The 20,513-nt window shown below is 41.5% G+C and overlaps 1 protein-coding gene across 1 annotated transcript in view; it reads right to left on the minus strand.

Moving 5' to 3' along the window:
• Positions 1-3,358: 3,358 nt before the first annotated feature.
• LOC104491593 (VPS10 domain-containing receptor SorCS3-like) overlaps positions 3,359-20,513 on the minus strand; it is a gene marked incomplete at its 3' end in the record, with an annotated part of 133,212 nt that continues 116,057 nt past the window's right edge. Inside the window, exons 14-17 of the mRNA XM_010134043.1 lie at positions 10,994-11,111; positions 9,361-9,494; positions 5,011-5,124; positions 3,359-3,530 (exon numbers count right to left, since the gene is read on the minus strand). Coding sequence (XP_010132345.1) covers positions 3,359-3,530; positions 5,011-5,124; positions 9,361-9,494; positions 10,994-11,111 — 538 coding nt within the window. The remainder of the gene's footprint in view (positions 3,531-5,010; positions 5,125-9,360; positions 9,495-10,993; positions 11,112-20,513) is intronic.

Here is a 20,513-nt window from a genome sequence, read left to right on the forward strand (position 1 = left end):
GGGAAAGAGATGGGGGCTATCATGAAGATTTGACCTCTGCAAGCTGAAATCAGTGAGCAGGCAAAGGGTAACAGAATGGGTGGAATATTGCCATGGAACAGCCCTTCACAGTCATCTCCCCATCAAGACTAGTCTAGGAAAGTTTTCCTGCCTGGAAGCCACATTAGCGAAGTTACAAAAACTGAAGAGATAGAACAGTAGTTGAAATTTTGGCTTTCTGAAGTTAAAAGCTGAACACCTACTTATTTCAGGAGGGCTGTAATTCATCCAACATATGCCTGGGCTAGGGGAGAGTTGAATACACACTGTATTTTGGTTCTTCTAATGAAGCTTTGAAATTATTTACATAAAAATATGACATGGATGTGACTATCTCTTTCTATAAACACAGTTCAGCAATCTCCTACAGATGTGCAGAGCTCCAATACTCACTCAGGACTGTTCTTTGAACAGACACTGCTTGCCTTCTTAGCTCACTTGCAATTAAAACTCTTTTACAAAGCCTTGCTGTCACCTTTATTTACTGCCGTCACCTGTAATTACTGAAAGAGGGAAGCTGTGAGATGGCACAAACAGAAAACAAGGGAACAGAACAGCAACGGGGGCTGCCACATAAACGACCATCTAGGCCTGAGGCGTGTTTATGTACCCTTCAGAGGGATGCTGGGGTACAAGGAAAATATCAGGTGCAAACCCATATTCATAGATCTGGTCAAGTACACAAGTCCATACAACAGCAATTTGACAGTCTATTATTTCTTTCTGTTCAAAATCAGACCTGATTTTAAAAAAAAGTTAAAAAAAGGTTCTTATCTCCTTACGCTCCCTTGCATTTATACACAGTCCAAATCACAATCCAGTCCCATATTTCTAAAAGCAGAGCAAAATTATCACTCTGCACATCCTTGTCTGTTGTCACTGCCACATATTCTGATTTACCTATCAACGATATTACTAAAGCTAAATCTACAGATCCTGAGGAATTTAGTTTTCAGTTAACTATGATTAAGACTTCATTTATAATTGGACAGCATAAAGGTCGGTCACACCAAAATATTGAGGGTGTGTACTAGAAGGTAGGAAGGAACTTACGGCTAACACAAAGTTGCTGATCAGGGTTAGTCTGAAACAGCAGGAAGGCTGAAAGGAGACCACAGGAGCTGGCCTTGTCAGACTGCTGTTTGTCTCAGAGAGTGAGTGTAGACACAGGTGCAAAAAACCCCACCAGGAAACAGATTGACCAGAGAAGGTGGAGGGGGGTAGGAATAAATCTGTATGATGGCAAGGTATATAATAATTAAGACTTCTACAGAAATTATTTCTTTCAATTAACAAGGAATACTTTGATGACAATTCGTCTCAGGTTCACATGGAAAGACTGGAATATTTTTGCTCAAAAACTCACTTTTTTTTTTCCTCTTAAAATGTCTATTCTTTTAAGAAACAAACTCAACACACAACTCTCTGTGGAATAAACAGTTCACCCACAAAGACATGTTCTTGAAGATCCTCTTCCCTTAGAAAAAAAAAAAACATTTCAATTAAATGTTTTTCTAACTATCCTTATTTTTCAACAAAGGACATAGAGTGATCACCCTCACATATTTATTAGCTGCCTCTTCAATCTCTAAAGCCTTGTAGAGACTCCACTCTTCAGCTACCTTGACTGCTGCCTTGTTCCCCATCTGTTTATCATTCTTCGTACGCAGCAGTTCCGCTTGAGTTCCTTAATAAATTACTACTAGATTCCTAATTTTTAGATTATGTCTGTTCTTTTCTGAACTCCCACTCACAGTGTCTATACAAATTGTCTTACCATGTCAAGTCTGCAGAATATAAAAGCATCAGCCAGGTAGACAAGAAATCCACTTTGTGTAAAAGCAGAGCATGCACAAACCTCTGAGGAAGTATGTAAAGAAGCCCTGTCAGATTAGCATAGTCCCAATGAAATATTTAGTTACTGTACAAGAATGTAAATTAAGAGAAGTGTGTGTGTGTTTAAAAAAAAAAAAAAACAAACCCAACAAAACAACAGGGTATCATGAGAAAAAAACTTCTCCATGGTAGTGTGCTCAGATTTACCACAGCTTTTTATATTTTTGAAGTTCTAAGAAGCCATTGGAGGCTACTCCTGGGACTGGGAGGGAAGGGACACTAGGCTTGCACTGTTTCTAATATGATCTTGCCAGAGACCCAGTGCTGCTTGGGTCAAAGCAGGACACCTAGGACATTTGGTCCCAGTGTCATTATTCTTATGCTTGTGACCATGACGTGTGGCTCCCAGCTGTCTTCAGGTACTGTCCCAAAATGAAGTAAATGGGACAGAGCAGATGACAAAATGTACTTGTGGTTCTCCAATGCCACCTCACTCCCTGGCTGCCCCTCCTGAGACACCTAAATATGTCACAGGTGAGATTATGAGTTGAACCTTCTGTTTAATCAGAAAACAGTTGTAACACAATCCATTAGAGGAAAATCTTTGTTGGATCTCCAATGACACCTCCCATGGGAAGTCAGGAGCCAGCAGCAGCGTACAGCAACTGCAAACGCAGCAGGGCTTTTTGATTTGGTGTTTATCCCTAAACACCAAATCAAATCAGAAGAGGCATAAGTGCATTTGGAAAACCCTCCTGTCAGTCTGATTACATACCAAGTGCCTTTCTTAGCCATCCAACCCTCCACTGAGCCACAAGCCTTGGTGACAAAGGTTGCACCATACACGTTTGCCAAACAGAAGGGTACTTGACTCAGAGAGATCACCTGAATTGCCTCAATATTTGCATTCTTCAGACACCAGCATGGCCTGGTATCACTTATGCTACTGTTGGCTACAGAGGGAATAGTACCAACAAATAAATAAAATAGATACGGGCTGGGAAGCTCAGAGGTAGTTTGAGAATGTTGCAAAATGATAATGTCCCTCACTGTTCCTCTATCTGAAAATGTTCCCCATTGTTCTTACCTTTCCCAGTAAAGCTTCAGCTAAAGCTTTTCATCCCAGAAACAGAATTATTAAGCATACAGACACCATTGCTCTCTCACAGACTTCATAATCTGCAGCAAGAAGCTAGTGGGGAAATATTTTTTTTGATCAGACTTATCTTTCTTCAGCATTGGCTTCATCATCACTGATAGACAAAATAAGCGGCCAAAGAAATGCTCCTTTGGCTTGACCCAATATGGTTTGTTTGTATCTATCCTGTATAGCTCTCTTTTATTAGTTCTCCTAAATCTCAGGAGTGTTCATTACTTCATGGTCCCAATCGATCACTATTTTCCTCTCAGCAGCCTGACAGGTGAAGGAAAAGAATGTCAGTCCTGCTACACAGTGAATGGTTTGCTGAGACCACTAACACACCTCTTCCATAAGGATAATGAAGGTGGCATTGTGCCCCTGCTCCGTGACCAACTTCCCATCAGCAGTGAGGACGTGCAGTCCCCGAGGAGCTTTTCCAGGGCATTTCTCCATCTTGGCCATGTACTTCTCTCGCAAGCCATCTGTGCAGTTGTTAGACACAATCCTTCGGTACCTGGGGAACAGCAACAAAAGGAGATTGGGCTCAGGTGGTGGGTGGAAAAGTTTCTTTGTTTTGTTTCGCCATATTAATGCATGTGTTTTTTCAAAGACTAACAGCCTGCATGATTCCCTCACTGAAAGGAAGAATCAAAGAAACCTAATGCTTTATTAAATTGGAGAAAGAAAAACAAATCACAATTCAGCCTTCTCCAGAGATTCTCAGCAACACCGCTGAGAAGAGACACACGTTGTGGAGGTGAATTACTCTGCACTGCTAAAAGGCAGAGAACTCCTCCAACTCCCCATGCCTGCAGGATTGCATCCTGCATCCCAGCTTTTTAATTATGATTTTTATTACATTTTGCCTGCCTCTACTCTGCTAGAAAACACTTGGAATGATCTGCCAAGAGCTTTGTCCAGTCCAATTTTAAAATGATTCAAGGAATTTTTTTTCTTGGCTCTCTTGGAAAAGGTTTCTACCTAACTGGCAAGACATTTGGCTGTTCCCAGTGCTGTTGAGAGGGATTAACGCTTTCTTGCAATTTCACAGTAAAAATACAGGATCAGTTAAGAAGACACTGACCCAAACTATTTTCTTCTTGTTCTCTGTCAAGAAGGCTACAAGCAGTAGCAGGAGCCCAGTACTGACTGGGGCTCCTGTGATTACATTCCATATTTATAGCAATGTTTCAGCTGAAAGGGCTGAAGTTAAGTTACTCCAGACTCCCAGCAGCCTCACTTCATTCAGGCACCTGCACCAACTGGCCACAAACAACCCTGTCGTAACAATCGAACGCGCAGGACCCATGACTCAGAGGCAGCCTGCAATGTCTTCAGGGCCTGCACAGTCTGAGAAGGAACATTGCAATTTTGCACCAGCCAGTGCCCACAGAGTTTCAGAGTATCCCCCACATGATAGAATAGCATTTGCAAAGTGATACTACCATAACAAAGCAACACTTGCCATCTGTTCTGGGTAAAACCAAGAGAAACCAGCACAAGTATCTTGTCTGAAATTGCAAGGCATTGCGTATACAAAGTGAAAGTGGCAGAGAGGGGGGAAAAAGAGGCTAAAAATTGCTCATTTGAGTCTTCCCTGCCACTGTTATAAATAGGAGCTGTAAGATAGGAAGAGGTTCAGTGAAAAACATGTTGAAATACTTCGAACCTGTCCTTTTAAATGTTCAGCTGTCTCTCAGATAGACCTCTGTGATCCGTGGTTTAATCTTGCAGCAAAGGGGAGCTCCAAGTCTAGGCTCCAGGGATCATACATCACTTGATAGCAATACAGTATCTACATGTCACTTATGTTAATATGCTTCTCCCTGTCTCTGAGGAATGAGGCAATGTTCCATACAGATGCTGCTGCAAACATTACCTCACGAATAGGACTGGAAAAGGGCCAGATGGGATGCAGAGAAGAAAAGAACCATCCATGTTCTCTTGTCTACTGCAAGGTCACCAAAACCCAAGAGATTGCAAGATTCACTTACCCAGTGCTGTTCAAGTAGCTCTGACCAATGCTGCAATCCTTGGACAGGGAGGATGGGCTGAACCAGAAGGCTGGGACACACTGGTTGTTGCTGTGCCTCTCATACCCATAGTCACTATGGAGACAAGTCACGAGTGCATCACTGAACTCATTCACTAGATTTAGCTCAGAGTTTTAGGTGTTGTTTTTGTTCCCCAAAGCATGTGTATGTTGGTGACTCTCTGCTGATGGTACAACATTGGATTGGGCTCACTCAGAGACAAAGTGTTTGATTAGTTTGAGAGGCAGAAACACAGTTCACAGAAGGTATGTGATAGTTGACAACACCAGAACTACCAACTTTGCAGAGAACTGGAGGACTTGTGTTTCATTTGGTAACAAAATATGGGCAGAGATTCAGAAAGAAAATTGTACTGTTAATTTCTTTTTCTGTTAATCTCTAATAATTTCACTTTTTGGGTTCTTTCAGTTTGCTTGCTTTTTGTAGTCTTTGCTTTCAGAACAAACCACTAATTCCACTAATGCCACTTTTTTCCAGTGAAGCAGTTAGGAATATAAAACACTAGGAGCAGATCCCAAACAACTAGCCAAGAAATGCATATTTACATTTGTTCATGACCTCCTTGCTCTTTGCCTGAGCTATGACTGGCCTGAAAGAAAAATTCTGCTGATTTTTTTTTTTCCAATGCTGAACCAAAAGAACACAGCCAACTTGGTAGTCTAAGGATTACACAGTATTTGTCACATGGGGAAGTTAATCCAGGGTATTGATGCTTCCTTGGACCACCAAAGAGTGGAAGTGTATACAAACACATCCAAGACTCCTTTTTACAGCTGCCCTTGCATGCCAATACAATGATGAAGTAATAGGATTAACTCAAAGCTTTCCGTAAGTTTCAATAGGCTCTGGATCAGATTTCTATGCGTAGCCTTTATTGGCATGCTGGATTCAAGGGGCAAATAAAAAGAGATTCTGGATTTTTGCCTGTAGCAAATTAACAGATGCCAACAAACTAAACCTCTGTGGAAACCCAGACACTACAGAAGTCACTGCCTTGAAAGCTCTCTGTGCCCTTTAGGACACGCTGAGTTTTATCCTTTCCCTATTCAGAGTCTGAATAGTCAACAGAAAGTCTCTAGGAAGAGCTTTGGTGAGACAAAATTGTGCTATGTCCCCAGTGACCCAGGCTGCTACTGTTCCTTTTTTGGAGGGCAAAAATTCTGCAAACTACTTTAAAAGCTTGAGATTCCCTAATGCTCTTTCTCTCAACATTCAATTTAATCATTCTCAGTGGGTCCGACCTGCACAGTCAAAAATGCCTGGCAGTGACTTGGTAATTAAAAATATTCAGGAGGAGCTGTACTTTGCCCCAAAGAAGAAAAGAGCTGCATAAATATTTAATAAAATTAAAGACAACATTGCTGTATGCCCTCAAGGTTCTGTGCTTGTTCATTAACTTCTGGTAAATGTATATTAAAACCTCGCATGCTGCCCACCTTCCTTCTCATAAGCCCCAGGGTTTGCATAAGTTAAGGAAATAATCAAGTCCAGCTGCTGCACTGTCTTTCTCAGGAAAGCTATCTTGACAGAGTAAATAAAGAAGGAGGAAGAGGGAAAAGAAAGACCAGCAAGCATTTTAATAACACTTCTGAGTTCCTTCTGCCATTCTCTCTGTGGCAGGGTTTGATTTTGGAAACGACTGCGAGGGTTGGCAGGAGGATTTGTTGGCAGGAGGATTTGTTGAACTGGGGTCCTGGATCATGATTTATGTCCCTGAATTTCAGATCAGCCTTATATCTAAAAGCAGGAAACAGGTACCACTGCAACATGAGACAGACAGGGGCAAGAGCTCTGCGGCCAAATGGGAGGGAACACAGCCCTCACAGCTTGTGCTGTAGGGTTCCTGCAGTCATTTGTCCTGACTGCACAGCTCTTGAAAGCAGGCATCATCACATCTGGTAGCAGGGGATGCTCTGCGACCAGAACCAGCCTCTAAACCTACTTACTGGGGGGAAGCAGAGGGCCTGCCTGGTGGGACCTGCTGGCCAGTGTACTCATACACCACCAGCTGCTGACTCTCTTCCTTTCCCCAACACTCCACAGAAGCTGCTCAGTTCACACACAAGAAACAAGCCAGTCAATGCTTCCAAGAACAACTGGCAATTGTGAACCCAGCCAGTAAAGGCTGAGTGGACAACTTTCCTTTCTAAAAGCATCAAGCAAAAGCGTAGGAGATGTCCTTCCAACTCTAGATACCTACAGTAGGGATGTATTTCTATGAACTCCCTACCCTGAGCCTTCTAGTCAGCAGAGAGAAAAGTCACTTCTCAGCAGCTCCCCTTCTCATACTGACATCCAAAGAACACAGATGAGTCATATTCCAGAATAACCTGTATCCTATCACTGAGTGTAGTCACTGTCTCACCCTTTAGAAGTCACAGGTCAGAGCAGACAAGCTGACTCTTTCTCTCTGAAATCACTTTTAATACAATCAAGCTTGGTGCCCCATTTCCAGCACCTCTAGTATTATCTTCAAACTGATCGCCCCACACCTTCTTCCAGTCAGCCCTGCGGACTATTGCATTAAAACTCACCCTTAAACTGAAGCTGGTTCATCCAGTTCTCTATCACCAGCCATAATAATTTTGCAGTTGGAAGCCACTTAACAATTCTGTTGGCAGCACAGAGTCTGCAACAAAAGCCACCTTTCTGTCCTCTAACTGCATTTCTTCTGCAGGACTCACAAGGTTAACAGCAGTATTCTCTCATGCTAGTGGGAAAGTTAAGCAAAAATGATACTGAATGCACGCAAGGAACACGTCAAATGATTGAAAAGGTGCATTCTGATGCCGGCCCTTTTCAAGGCAGAAAAACACTTAATGCCAATTTAGCTACCACAGTTTTCCACTTACAGCTTAGGAAAGACAAGCTTTACCGTGAAAATAGAAAGTTGGTGAGGCACAAAGCCATAAAAAAAAAAAACCCAAAAAAAACCCCAAACCCAAACAAACATAAATTGGTGCTTGGTTCAGCTCAGAGGCATATACCAATGCCAAGGGCAGCCAGGGCAGATACTGCAGGTAAGATAGTTTGTTCATCCTGCAAGTCTCCATGATAAGAACAAAGTGGAAAGGTCTCTCGAGTCAAGCTAAGGATCCTTAGATGTAACTTTGGCATTAGGAACAAATTAAACATCCAACCAGATAAGATAAAAATCTCTGCTCCACATCCCTGAACCTCTCTTAGAGCTAAACTATTTTGATACTCAAGAAAACATTTCGTTCTATATTTTTTGTTAGTTTTTGCCACATTTCGGTGTGTCCATGTTATAAAGAGAACTGTGAGTCTCAACTGGCCTAATTCCAAGTAAGTGTGTGCAGGTTGTATGTCTCACACCTCTTCAGGAAGGATCCAAAAGTAAGAGGATTTCAGGAATCACACCAATATTGGATCAGACACTGATCTTGATAACCTACTATAAAAATGAAAAAGTTTTCTCAGTTGATCTGCTTTCAGTGTATTTTGAACTCTATTTAAATGACATTCTGATCATTTAAGCTCAAACACAACATCTATTGATAGTCTTAAAAATTCGAAATATTGCCTATAACAAGGTTCCCTGTAGGAATTCCTTGTGCAGAGATCTGGACTGTTATGCGTTCTCTCATCTCCTATCCCTGATTGTTAAGCAGTACTAAGCAGCAGTTCATTTTTCCCCCCATTTTATTTTTAAGCTGCTTTCAAAGTGACCTTAAAGCAGTTCAGAAACTAAGTTAGAAACCCATTAAGTTAGAAACACCAACACTGATGCAAAACAAGTAGCTACATCTAGCAAGAGTGGGCTCTATAGTCATGTCACAGAAGCCCTTTCAGAAATTTCTCAATAAAACATTGTTAAAAAGCAACAAATGGTTCCCAGTAATTTAGAGGAATAAAGATAATTAGGTGGATGTTTTGCTAGCTTGCTCCTTAGGTATTCAATGACCTTGGAAGTGAGGACAGAGAAATTCCCTCTTTCTCCTGTAAGGGACATGCTTTGGACCAGAGAACAGTCCTGGCTGTCACTCTTAATTGTGGACAAAAAATTGTTAGTCGGTACTTGCAATTTTCTGCTTTTGAATTCCAGACTTGGATTTCTCAAGGAGATTAACAAATGTCTCCCACAGATGAAGGAGACACCATCCTCATACACAGCTACAGGGATCATATGTATGCTTTATGGTAAGATCACAGGCACCAAACTACACGAGACCCAGTTTCTCTGCAAGGTTTTCTGTCTAGGCAGTAGTTCGGCCACTGCCAATGCTACAAGAACAGTCACTGCAAATGTTCCCAGAGCCGTGTACTCACCACTCAAAGTCCCCTTGACTGCAGACACATGGTTCAGACACCACAGTTTGGGAATAGTCCCGACCGAGGGAACACTGGGCTCCAGGCTTGCGTTTTTTATAGATCTTCCTCTCTCCCATGACACAAGGCTCCCCCTTCAGCAGCCAAGGAACAAGAGGAGAAAGAAAAACAGAGTTGTAGAGGCAGCTGGGCCCTAAATGGAGCATTTTGTCAAAAGATACAAAAAGCAATGAAATAAAGCAATTACCACTGAGAGAGTTGGGAGCTCCCTTTTGTGGCTTTGCAAATTCAAAAGCCACCTTGGGAGGGCCCATGAGCACAGTGTGTTCAGCACTGAGTTGGGATGCTAATAAAGATGTCCCCAAAATGCCAAAGTGCCATTGCACCCATCTACATCATATTTCAGAAGACATCCACCAATATATTTAGTCCTACGAATTATCCTGAAAAGACAATGTGCACGTTTCCTCCATATGTCAGACGAAATCTACTACAGGAAGAAGTGCCCAAGCCTGAAACCCAGGGCAGGAACAAAATCTAGATGTGGAACTTAGGATTCCTGGCTACCCTCCTCTTTCCTTGACAGACCTAGCTTTCTTACAGACCTCAAATAATTTTGATGGTATCTTATACTGGGCTTTTTGAACACAAAGGTTTCCAAGAGCACTACTGGAAGTAGCTAACCTAAAAAAAGAAACCAAACAATTGACCTTTAGGTGAGCTGCTATAAACAGAATTGTCTCTGATACAGAAATAATTCATCTGCATTGAAGTAAGAAAAAAAGACAACACCTAAACTAAATACTTCTCTTTTCCACTAACAGTGATTCCCAAGATGGCTGATGGTTACATGTCTTCCCTTTTGTTTCATTTACATTATTTTCATTTATTCAATTTTATTACTTCAGTTATCTGACACACCCTTTCCAAATTAACGCTCATTTCTAATTCATGGATTTCATTCAGGAATATCTCTGTGCCAACAGTTCTGGCTCTCGTTATGCTGCCCTGCAGGGAGTGGAACATCATACTGGTGGCCAGTAACCCGTAAGTAATCTTCAGAGTGTACTGAGTGACTTCAGGACTTAAATACATCCAGCACAAAAATAAGCCAGAGTGTATGAAAAGCAAAGTATGTATCCTTGAATAGAATGAAAAAATTTGGTCTTCTCTGGTATCTTTTATTCAAGGACTCCCCAGAGTTTTACAGACACCTGCAGGATGAATAAATGTTTCTATTTTCATTTTTGAGTAGGAAAAATAAAGGCAAAGTCAAAGAAAATTATTTTCATGAGTCACTGATAGCTACAAAGAGATCAATGTCTCCTACAATTCAATCACAAGGTGAGGTTTTACATTGCCCCGAGCACTGAGGGCAAAAAAGATGCAGCTGGTGCAATGGAATATTTTCATACAAAGAGAAATTAACACTCTAACTTCTCTCACAGAAAAGGCTGGCCTTGTGTTTATTCATGCATATGCTCCAGAGGAAGTAAAGCATCAACAGGTAAGAACTGTGATTTGATGGATGAAAAAACTCCATGTGCTCTGCTGAAAAGGACAAGTACATTCCTACCCAGCAACACAGAGTATGGGAAGAAGAACCCACCCTGCACCAGCACCGTGGGAATACCTGATTGTGCAGATGCCAGGTTTGGTAGTCCTCTTTGTTACACCTTCGGCTGAAGACAGACTTGTAGTCCACCTTGACCAGCTGCCATTCAGAACGGAGACTGAAGTGCCCAAAAACTCTGAGCATGGAAGAGAAAGAAAAAAAGAACGAACCAGAGTCAGACTGAGACAGGCTTCCATTAAGCAAATACTTTCTCATGAATCTCAGCTGCAAAAACCTACACAGAGTATTGGAGCTTGATGCCAAAAAATGTTATTCAGTCTTGAATAACATTTTTCTATTCCTATAACATCCTAGGATTGTTCAGCCTTTTCCTGATCCCTTGAACAGACTGTATTGGAAGGTCTTCCAGGCCCTTAGTACTTAGCACAACGGTCCCCAAATCTAATACAGATGGAGAGGTATCACTCAAGAACAATAAACAACCAGACTAGAAAGTAATATGTCACATGTCAAGGAACTATTATGATGAATATATAGTTTAGGTTGTCTCAAAATCAAGCCTTTCTTAGCTGACTCAGTTTCTTTACTGCTGAACTTTTGTATTGTACAAACATACTATTCAATGAATTATGAAAGAAACACCTGAAATAACCTATTTGGGAAATGGACTGTAGGCAAGCAGCCCTCAAAGACAGCAACGTCCCTTCCACCTGGCAAATGCTGACTGCAGCTAGTAAGCATGGAATTATAAACAATCACTGCTATAAGGTTATCAGTATAGCTTTTTCTTAATTCTTTAGAGTAAGTCACTCAGCAGCAGCAGTCACTGATCCCGCTCCATGGTGCATCTAAGTAATAAGCAGTAAGCCGATTTTCAGGATGAAAATTACACATTTTCCTGTGCAACTCCAGGGTGACACAAGGCTCGTAGTGAGTAAGGTAGTAAATGGAAGAAGTTAGAGTTGAAGGGTCAGTGCTCAAAAAGCAGTGGAAGGACTCAGACTGTAACCTAAAACTGAGCCACACATCTGTTACAAAAGGGAGCATGAAAGAGATCATATAAAATGGAACAGCACCAGAAGCTTCTGCGCAAGCTTGGACCATAACATCAGCAGCAGAGCTGGTTGTTGAATGCAGGTCTCTCTAAATGCCATTCTAACTACATTGCCCTCCTTCACATGCAGGGAAGGCTGTGTACTTGCTTAAGCGACTGGAAGGGAAGGACCAAAGCAACAATGAGCACTGATGGTAAACATCACCAAAGTACCATCATCACAAATACTAAAGCAGTCTGCATGTTGGAAACTCACACCTTCAATAAAGAAAGCAAAACCGTAGCAAAAACATGAATTAAAGAATAAAAGCAGGTAGCCAGACAAAAGACTCCATCCAGAAACATTGCACGAGTGCTGCAGGTGCTCAGATTTTGATCAAGTAATAGCTTTGCAGTCCCTTGGTCAGCCGTGATTTTCTCAGAAAGGAGCAACTTTTCAATCAACTGCAGCTGGATTTCCAAAGAGGTGTGTCATAGGAGGAGATTAGGACAGGTCACCAGACTTTAAAAGCCACGAACAAAACTACAGCTTCTCACCGGCAGAGGGAACATCTCAGTACAGATAAACAACAAAAAATCGGTAATGATCAAATTATTTATCATTATAACATGCCAACTTCTCGGCTATCTTGAATACATAAAAGAACCTAAAACCTCATCTAAAATACAAGTTCCAGATTTTAAAAATTCTGTGTGGGCTGAAACCCAAATCGTTTCTGCCCCTCATGATATGTCATTGTATCACCCTTACTTCAGGATTTAGAGGCCAGAGAACTTTTTATCTTTTCATTATGCCAAATATTTCACTAACCTACATTTCTACCAAAGCCACTCATGAGATGAAAGGTTTTGTTGTTTTAATTATTCCAGACTAGAAAAGACAGAGGGAGAGAAGCTAATTATTTTAAAATATCCCTATGAAAGCGAAAGAGAAACAAAAGAGAAAACTTTTATTGAGTTTCCAAGCACTGACTGTAAACCAGATCCTGCTGTGATCCCAGTCTGCTGCCATTCTTTACTCCAGTTCACCTTAATTTACACTGTAATCACACAGGGTTGTTGGCTTTGCTCTCCCCACCGCCCAAACAACCCCTCCTATAGACTGCAGTCTGCATCAAAATTCCCCTGCACTGTGCTATTTCCATGAAACAGAGGCCATCTAGAAATCAGTCATGTTGTCCCATTTAGACCTGTCTCCATTCACGGGAATCAAGGAGAGAAAGAGGCGGGGGGAGATCTGAGAGCCTGGAGTCATGGGTTTGGTGTGGACACCTTTCTGCCTCACAGAGGCAAGCTCCAAGAAGCTGGTAAGAAGGGGAGAGGATACAATAGAAGAAGAATCTGGGACAAATGTGTACATGAGTTAGAAATCAGTAGGTGGGGCAAGACTCTTGTGGTGGAATGGATTTATTAGGTAGATTGTTGCTGGTTCTTCGGAATGTTTCTTAGCATAGTCCTAATTGTGGTGTATTAGCAATAGGAAACACCACCACGTTCACGCAAAGCTACTGAAGAAACTGCAATTCCTGCTCCTCAAGACAGAAGGCACATCCTGGACCAAGATCAGCCCACAGAAACCAGAGCAATATGGGGTGCCAGATCACTTGTCGGGAGAAGGAAGGAATGGAAAATATAACAGAGGGGTGATGCAGAAAGCGTCCAAAACTGTACTCAAGTGGGATTTCTAACTCCAGTAGCTCTCCCCATTTTCCATTGGCACTGGATAAATCCCACCAGCTCTTATACCACAACTTCTTTCAGCACATTCTCTTACAGAATGCACATCTGGCTGCGGTACTATTGCACAGCTGGGAGGCTCTCCCATGAATCTTGTCCTAGATGTGATGCATGACTGAAATGTCATTCCTGCAAACCAGCTGCTCAGCTGGCAGGAATCATTTACTCCAGCAGATTTGTACCAGTTCATGATTTGACCTGGGTGTTTATTACACAGAAAACATAGCAAGAGGAGGGAAGAACACAGTCAAACACAAACATTTGCCTGAACGCAGAAGAAAACAGGGCTGGAGAAATCTAAGACTTTGACAGCCAATGCATCTCAAGGAAAAAGTTCTTCCTCAGAACGTCTCTTAGCTAACTGCTCATCAAGAGAGCAGAAGTATTCTTTGTGCTTTACAAAATTTGCCAGAACCACTTGCTTTTTATATCTATTAAAATATGCTAAAAAAAAAAACCCTCTGCCATTGAAATTCTTCCATGACTATGATAATTAATAGAAAAAACAGTTTCCAAAGCAGAAAGCAATCTATTAGCATTCCAAAAGCACAGAGCATTAGCTACTCTTTAATTAAATGATTTCAAAGAAGATCTTTGTATATAATTGCTATAATTTAGATGGACACAATACTACACTAAATGTAATTAGAGGAGTGGGAACAGAGAGGAATGTTTTCCTCTGTACTTTAGAGATGGTTCTGGGTCACCTGATTCCTAAAGTAGTAACTTCTCCCCCCCTGCCATCGCCTTGCTAATAAAAAGTCTCTTAAGCCTGATCAACAATTGCAGTGCAGCCTTCAGAGATAAGGGCTGCTCATATGCAGAGAAGCTAGGAAGCAACCACACCCTGTGAGCACTGCTGACCAACAATAAATGCAACCTGGACACCTACAGCACGTTTTGATTGATCGGCCGACATGATGAAGGTAATGTTACATTTCGAGATGACTCTGTTATTCGTCACATCTGAACTTTCTATGAGAGTATGCAAAGAGAAGGAACAGAAAAGAGCGCTATGTTGTCTGTGGAGCTCCACTGCATTCCCAAACAGCTTTCCTTGGGAAGTGATGAAAACCCTCATCTTTTGTGGAATTAAAGACGGGCTAAACAAGCCACCACAGGGAACAAACCCTGACTGAGCAAAATCAGCTATTGCAAGCTGAACCCTTCTTTCATCAATTTTGTGACCTATGTCACTGGATATTTTTCCATAGGGACTAAGGTGCATGCACATTACCCGTCCACACCATATCTGTTTTGAGGTGGCCAGGCCAACAGAAAGGGTTGTGCAGATGTCAAAGTGCGACAACATCTTAAAACTGCTAGTGTTCAGCTATCAGTAAGTGCTTGGCATTAAGTGCTCCAGTACATACATGTGGATTTCTGTATCCAGTGTGGCTGGACTGAACAAGTCCCAAGGAAAGAAATGGAAAAAGAGATGGGTGGGAGTTTATTTTTCCCTACTTAACTGATGAGTCTTTATGTTGCTTTGAAGATACCATCTCATTTATCTTATCTGATTCCCATATGCCTTTATTTCTCATTTGACTGGTCACTGAATTAGGGAGGTGGATTTTTTTAAATAAATATAGCTAAACTATTAGGATAATATAGGGAAAAGTGGGACATAAAGTACTATGAATTTTGTCTCAGTACCTTTGTCTGCCATGGTCTAACTGAAAGCTCTTAACTGTTTGCTGCAAGGATAGAAGACAAAAGAAGAGAGCTGGGTTTTCAAGGTCCAACTCCGGGAAGCCAATACAAAAAGTATGTTTTGATTTTTTCCATCTAAGCAGTCTGATCTAGAAGTCCTTGAGAAGCAATAAATACAAGAGCCCCGATAGCATTTAGAGAGTTTTCTGACTAAGCTCAATTTAACAAAGGTTCTCCAACCTAAGCAACGGAATGGTAATTTACAGGCTTTAGACAGGATAGATTTTGTTCTGTCCCTCAAATTAAGTAGTTAGAAGTCCACATAAAATCTTAGCTAATAGACAGCATCTTCTCAACAGGCACTATACATAACTCACAGTGAAACCATTGCTAGAAAACCAAAAAAAGCTTCCCAATCCCTTCTTTGGAGAAAAAAGGCAACGTTTTAATTGCCAGGGCTGGATGTCATTAACTTGCAGAAAAATTATTAGGAACCTGGGAAACAATTCTGAAATGGTCACAGATTCATGACAGAGTCATTTTGGAAAAGGTCATTGGCAATCCTGTTATAATTACATATTTCATTAATTTGTTAAATACAGTGTAACTTACAGCAGTGTATACTGACCGGTAACCTTGTACAGAAACTATTTAAAAGGCTTCTTACATTTATACAGTGTTCTCTTGCGAAATTACATTGCTTTTGCCTTATCATTCCTTGCATTGTTGATAGTTATGCTTTTTATATAATTCAATGTTGTTCATTCTTGACAGGTCAACCGAATGAATTGAGGGTCACAAGATAACAACCCATCCACCTCAGTTCAACAGATTCAATCCCTGTCCCTGCCCAGGGTATGAGAAATAGATCTACTCAAGTAACAGCTCCTGTGTTGTGCACAGGAAAGGCATCAGCTCTATCCATCTGGATCTATCCCTGCTTGCAGTTTCAGACAAACTGCCCAAGCATGGAAATGGAAATGTCTTCTCTTGCCTAAATCAAGTCCCCTCCTACCATTTCTGAAGTAAACTGGCAGAACATTCTATGGAGCAAGCATGCATTGAAGCTGTCTGTATAGAGCTGTATAGTCTGGCTGGTCTGGATATAGATGGAGAACTTGTTTATCTTCACCAGACAGACTAGCTCCATTGGGTGTAATGGGAGACAACGGTCAAAGTCTCTGGTAAAGCCTCCTGTCCTCAGCTGTACCCATCATGAACACTACACAAAACATCAAATGCACCCTCCTTTCTGAAGTGTTTTTCCTTCACTGGACAACATGGTGAGAGAGATGAAAAGATACCTCATTTTGCTTCTCACGAAGTACCCTGGGGGCCTCTGAAACCAGATTTTAACAAAATTAGACTGACAGAATAGACTGTTTACATTTCAAGCATTTTGAGTAAATAAAATAAAAGCAAAAAATATAATATGCTTAATAGACGGCACCTTCTGAGATGAACTACACAAGCAAGTAAATGGATAGATCAACAGAAAACTAGATAGAAAGAGAGCCAAATATATACTTTCATGGATAACACTGAAAGAAGAGCTAATTGCAGTGTCATAAATATGCTGTTTCATCTAGGAAAGTCTGAAACTAAATTTGCCTTTTTTCTCCCTTTTATTGAAAAAGAAAGTGTCTTAGCAAGCAAAAAATCCCCAGTAGTAAAATTACCCAAATCAGTAAATGCTTCAGCTGACTTCAATCTGCACTTTTGTTGTGGGACTACAGAGGCAAAGTCAAGCAAGATTGTGTGTGTTTTCATTTAAAATCCTTCTTTATTTACATCTGTGCCTCTAACAGTTAGTGCCAGAAGTAGTTATTTAATACGCAAACGCAAGAAGTGCTATGAAGAACAATCTGGAAGAACCACCTCCTGACAGGAAAACAAGGGTGTGTTGCTTTTTTCTAGCGCCCTGAAGAGGATGAAGTTCTCTCACCAAAACCAGGGGGAGCCCCAGATCTGAGCAATCAGCTACAGCAGAACTGAGTGGTTAATACACTGCTACTGAGGGTGCTCACTCCCTGTTTTGACATCCAGCAAAGAGAGGCACAAGTTGCTACTGCTGCAGTTTTAACAGCTAACCAGGTATCCAAGGCAAACCTCCCTTCACAGAAAGTATCACAAATGTGGTTTCATGAGCAGAGTTTGGGCAATGCCACCATCAGCATAGTGGCATATCACAGTCTGGAGAGCTCCTCTCTACAAACAGCACGGACAGGTATCAAATGAGCTGACTCACAGCTACCCAGGGTAGGTCCATGCAGAATCAGCTTAGACCCAACAGTGCAAAAGACGAGGACCAGAGCTATTCAGATTTGCCTGTTCATGAAGTCTGAAAGCCATTTAACTTTTGGACTTGCTGTGTAGATGTGGACCTGAGCTGTAGCCAGGCTCCATGTGCCTAAGCTCTGCATCTTCATTCCTGTGGCTCTTGGCAAGCTTGGAGAATAAAGCTCTCCTGCAAGACCTAGTCTGGCATTTATAGAACCAGCACTGGGATGATGTTAAGAAGCCTAGCCAGATCGGAATTGGGATGTGCTGTTGGTTATCGTACTTTATACTAGAGCCCCATGCTCCAGGACAAATGAGTAGTTCAGCATTAGCATGGCATGAACATGGAGGCAACACAAACCAGTCGTTGCCATTTCCTGTATCAAGAGTGCTGGGTAACACAGGCCAGAGGTGGGGGTATGACCTAGCAGAAAGAGTCAGGATGAAGCCCAGGGCCTGAGGACCACACCTCGGGATCGCCTGAAATCTACAGACTCTGAGCCACTGCCGTGAGTCTTCGGTTTAGCAGGCGTCCCGATGAGTTGGCAACCGAATCCGTCAGAATGATGACACTACTAACCGTCAAAACCAAGTCCCGTGCCAAGTCCTCTGCACCAGGAGGATGAGGATGAGTCTATACAGGTGCCCAATGTACCTTGTTTCCCTCACATCATAAAGGAACTGAAACTATTACTATTTATGGTGTGACAGGAGGCTCACAGAGCCTTACGCTGATAGAAGCTAAGGTCAGCCTCATTGGACTTAACTGGGAGACTCACAAAATTGTGACTATAGCTATCTATATATATACCTATCTATAGCTAAGAATTTACTGTGTCCCTGTATAAGGTTCTCTCACTTCCATAATTGCCTTGATTTGGTTTGGATTTTCCTCCACACTATCCAGGCTACCCTGGTCCTACATTATCCAGAAAATTGTGAGTCTATGCTAGAGATCCTGTCTCGGTGCATGCACTTACAGAAGGTCTTGGAACATAAACATACTTCTATCCCTTGTTGACATTTACAGCTTTTGAGTCAATAAAAGAAAATGCTGACAATTTCACAGAAAAAAGAGGGCCTGTTATGAAATCTGGGTCTGAAGCCATCTCTGTGTAAGAAAACAGCAGTACAGCAAGACCTGCTCCTATGTGCAGGCTGAGCTGTTAGGGCCAAAACCACACAAGCAGCAATGGAACAGCTGCAAATTGTGCTGGCGATCTTAGGCTTTTTGAATGGGGAGTGAGAGATGAGCCATTTCTTCATGAATTAAACATAAATCATAACTTTAGAGAAAAACAAATGGGCTGTGTAACCTCCCAATTGTTTTTTATTAGGGTTTAGATGAAATTAGCGTTAAAGGCGGTCACTAGTTACATGGAAATTGGATGGAAAGGGACTGAAACAGGGAAGTAGAACCTAAGTGAAAGAGACACAGATCAGCAATTAGAAACGGTGGAAGAGGGAGAGGGGGAGTTATAATGTCTCATGACTGGCAAGATGATGCAGGGAGCAAGGGACTGGAAACAAAGGAAACATAAAAGATGAAAGATGACACTGGAAAGGCAGGCAATTGCCAAAAAACCATTGTCTAATTTTTTCCCTAAACAATAAATATGGTCTTTAAGAGCCACTTTGGAGCTTTTAATTCAATTGCTTTTGGCTGACCTGTTAACTAGGAACAGTAGCCTGGGGGCAACTGGGTGATGATTCAGGACTGCTGCACTTAGGTCTGTGTATAGAGAGTAAGAAAACCAGCAATTTTTTCTAGAGAGAAGAGATGCATTTTCTCCCAAATAAAATATACCTTCTATTTGAATCTAGATTTTCATTTGGTGTAAATTAGTTTAATTCACATGGACCATCTCAGATATAAGACCTTGTTCTACTGCTACTGTGCGGGGGAAGAAGAAACAACAGCAGTGAAACTACCAAGAATGTACTAACAGCATACAGCAGCTTGCATGACGGCAAATTTGTTTTAAAAAACCTTGGTCTGTTTTCTGTTTCCAAAGGGGAAGGGTCAAACAATAATTTCACATAATTTCTCATGCAGATGAAATCTGAAGGAAGTGTTTTACTTCCACTTCCACCTGAAACTGTCATGACATGGAGATTTTCCAGAGAAATTCAAAGTGTTGGCCAGATTCACGGACTAGCAATCCATATTACACTGGTCACAGAAAGCTACACCACTACCAGATTCCAGGTCAGGAGGGAGAGAGGAGATGGGGCAGGGGAAGAGTTTTCTGTGAATACAGAGAAAAAATAAAATCTTGCAATAAAAATCCCACAGTACAATCATGGCAGACCCTTTTCCCTCAGCTTTGGAAAACAGTTCTGGGGATTATTCATCAGCTCAACGGCCATTTTCTTTAAAGTGCCAGTCAAAGAGGAGAACCACTGCAAATGACATGGTACAGCATGATCTTTCAGTTAGCAAGTAATGCCAAGTGCAATTAGTAAGTAATCTGCAGAACATATAATTATGAAGCAGCCCTACAGCTTAGGCTCGATTTCTCCATTAGCTTCACAAATACTGCACAAGGCAATGGGGCAGATACAGGGGTTTTGGTTGTGGTTTTTGGTTGTTTTTTTTTTTTTTTTAAACACAAAGTGCTATCAAAATAAGAACTTGCTGAATGACAAACCAAACCTTTTGAAAGCTGGTCTCTAAAAAATTTATTGCCAATGTTCCCAAACCACTTTACATGACAATTGCTTCAAAAGAAATCCCAGCAACATGAAAGGGAGTGTGAGACACCTGGAAAGGGGGATGGGAAAGCACATTAATTTTTAACACTGTTTTTCAGAAGCGTTCTCTCTCTTCTTCCAGGCACTCATGACACTCTT

Source organism: Buceros rhinoceros, unplaced genomic scaffold (assembly GCF_000710305.1).
Source record: "Buceros rhinoceros silvestris isolate BGI_N320 unplaced genomic scaffold, ASM71030v1 scaffold4634, whole genome shotgun sequence".
In the NCBI taxonomy this organism is placed as follows: domain Eukaryota; kingdom Metazoa; phylum Chordata; class Aves; order Bucerotiformes; family Bucerotidae; genus Buceros; species Buceros rhinoceros.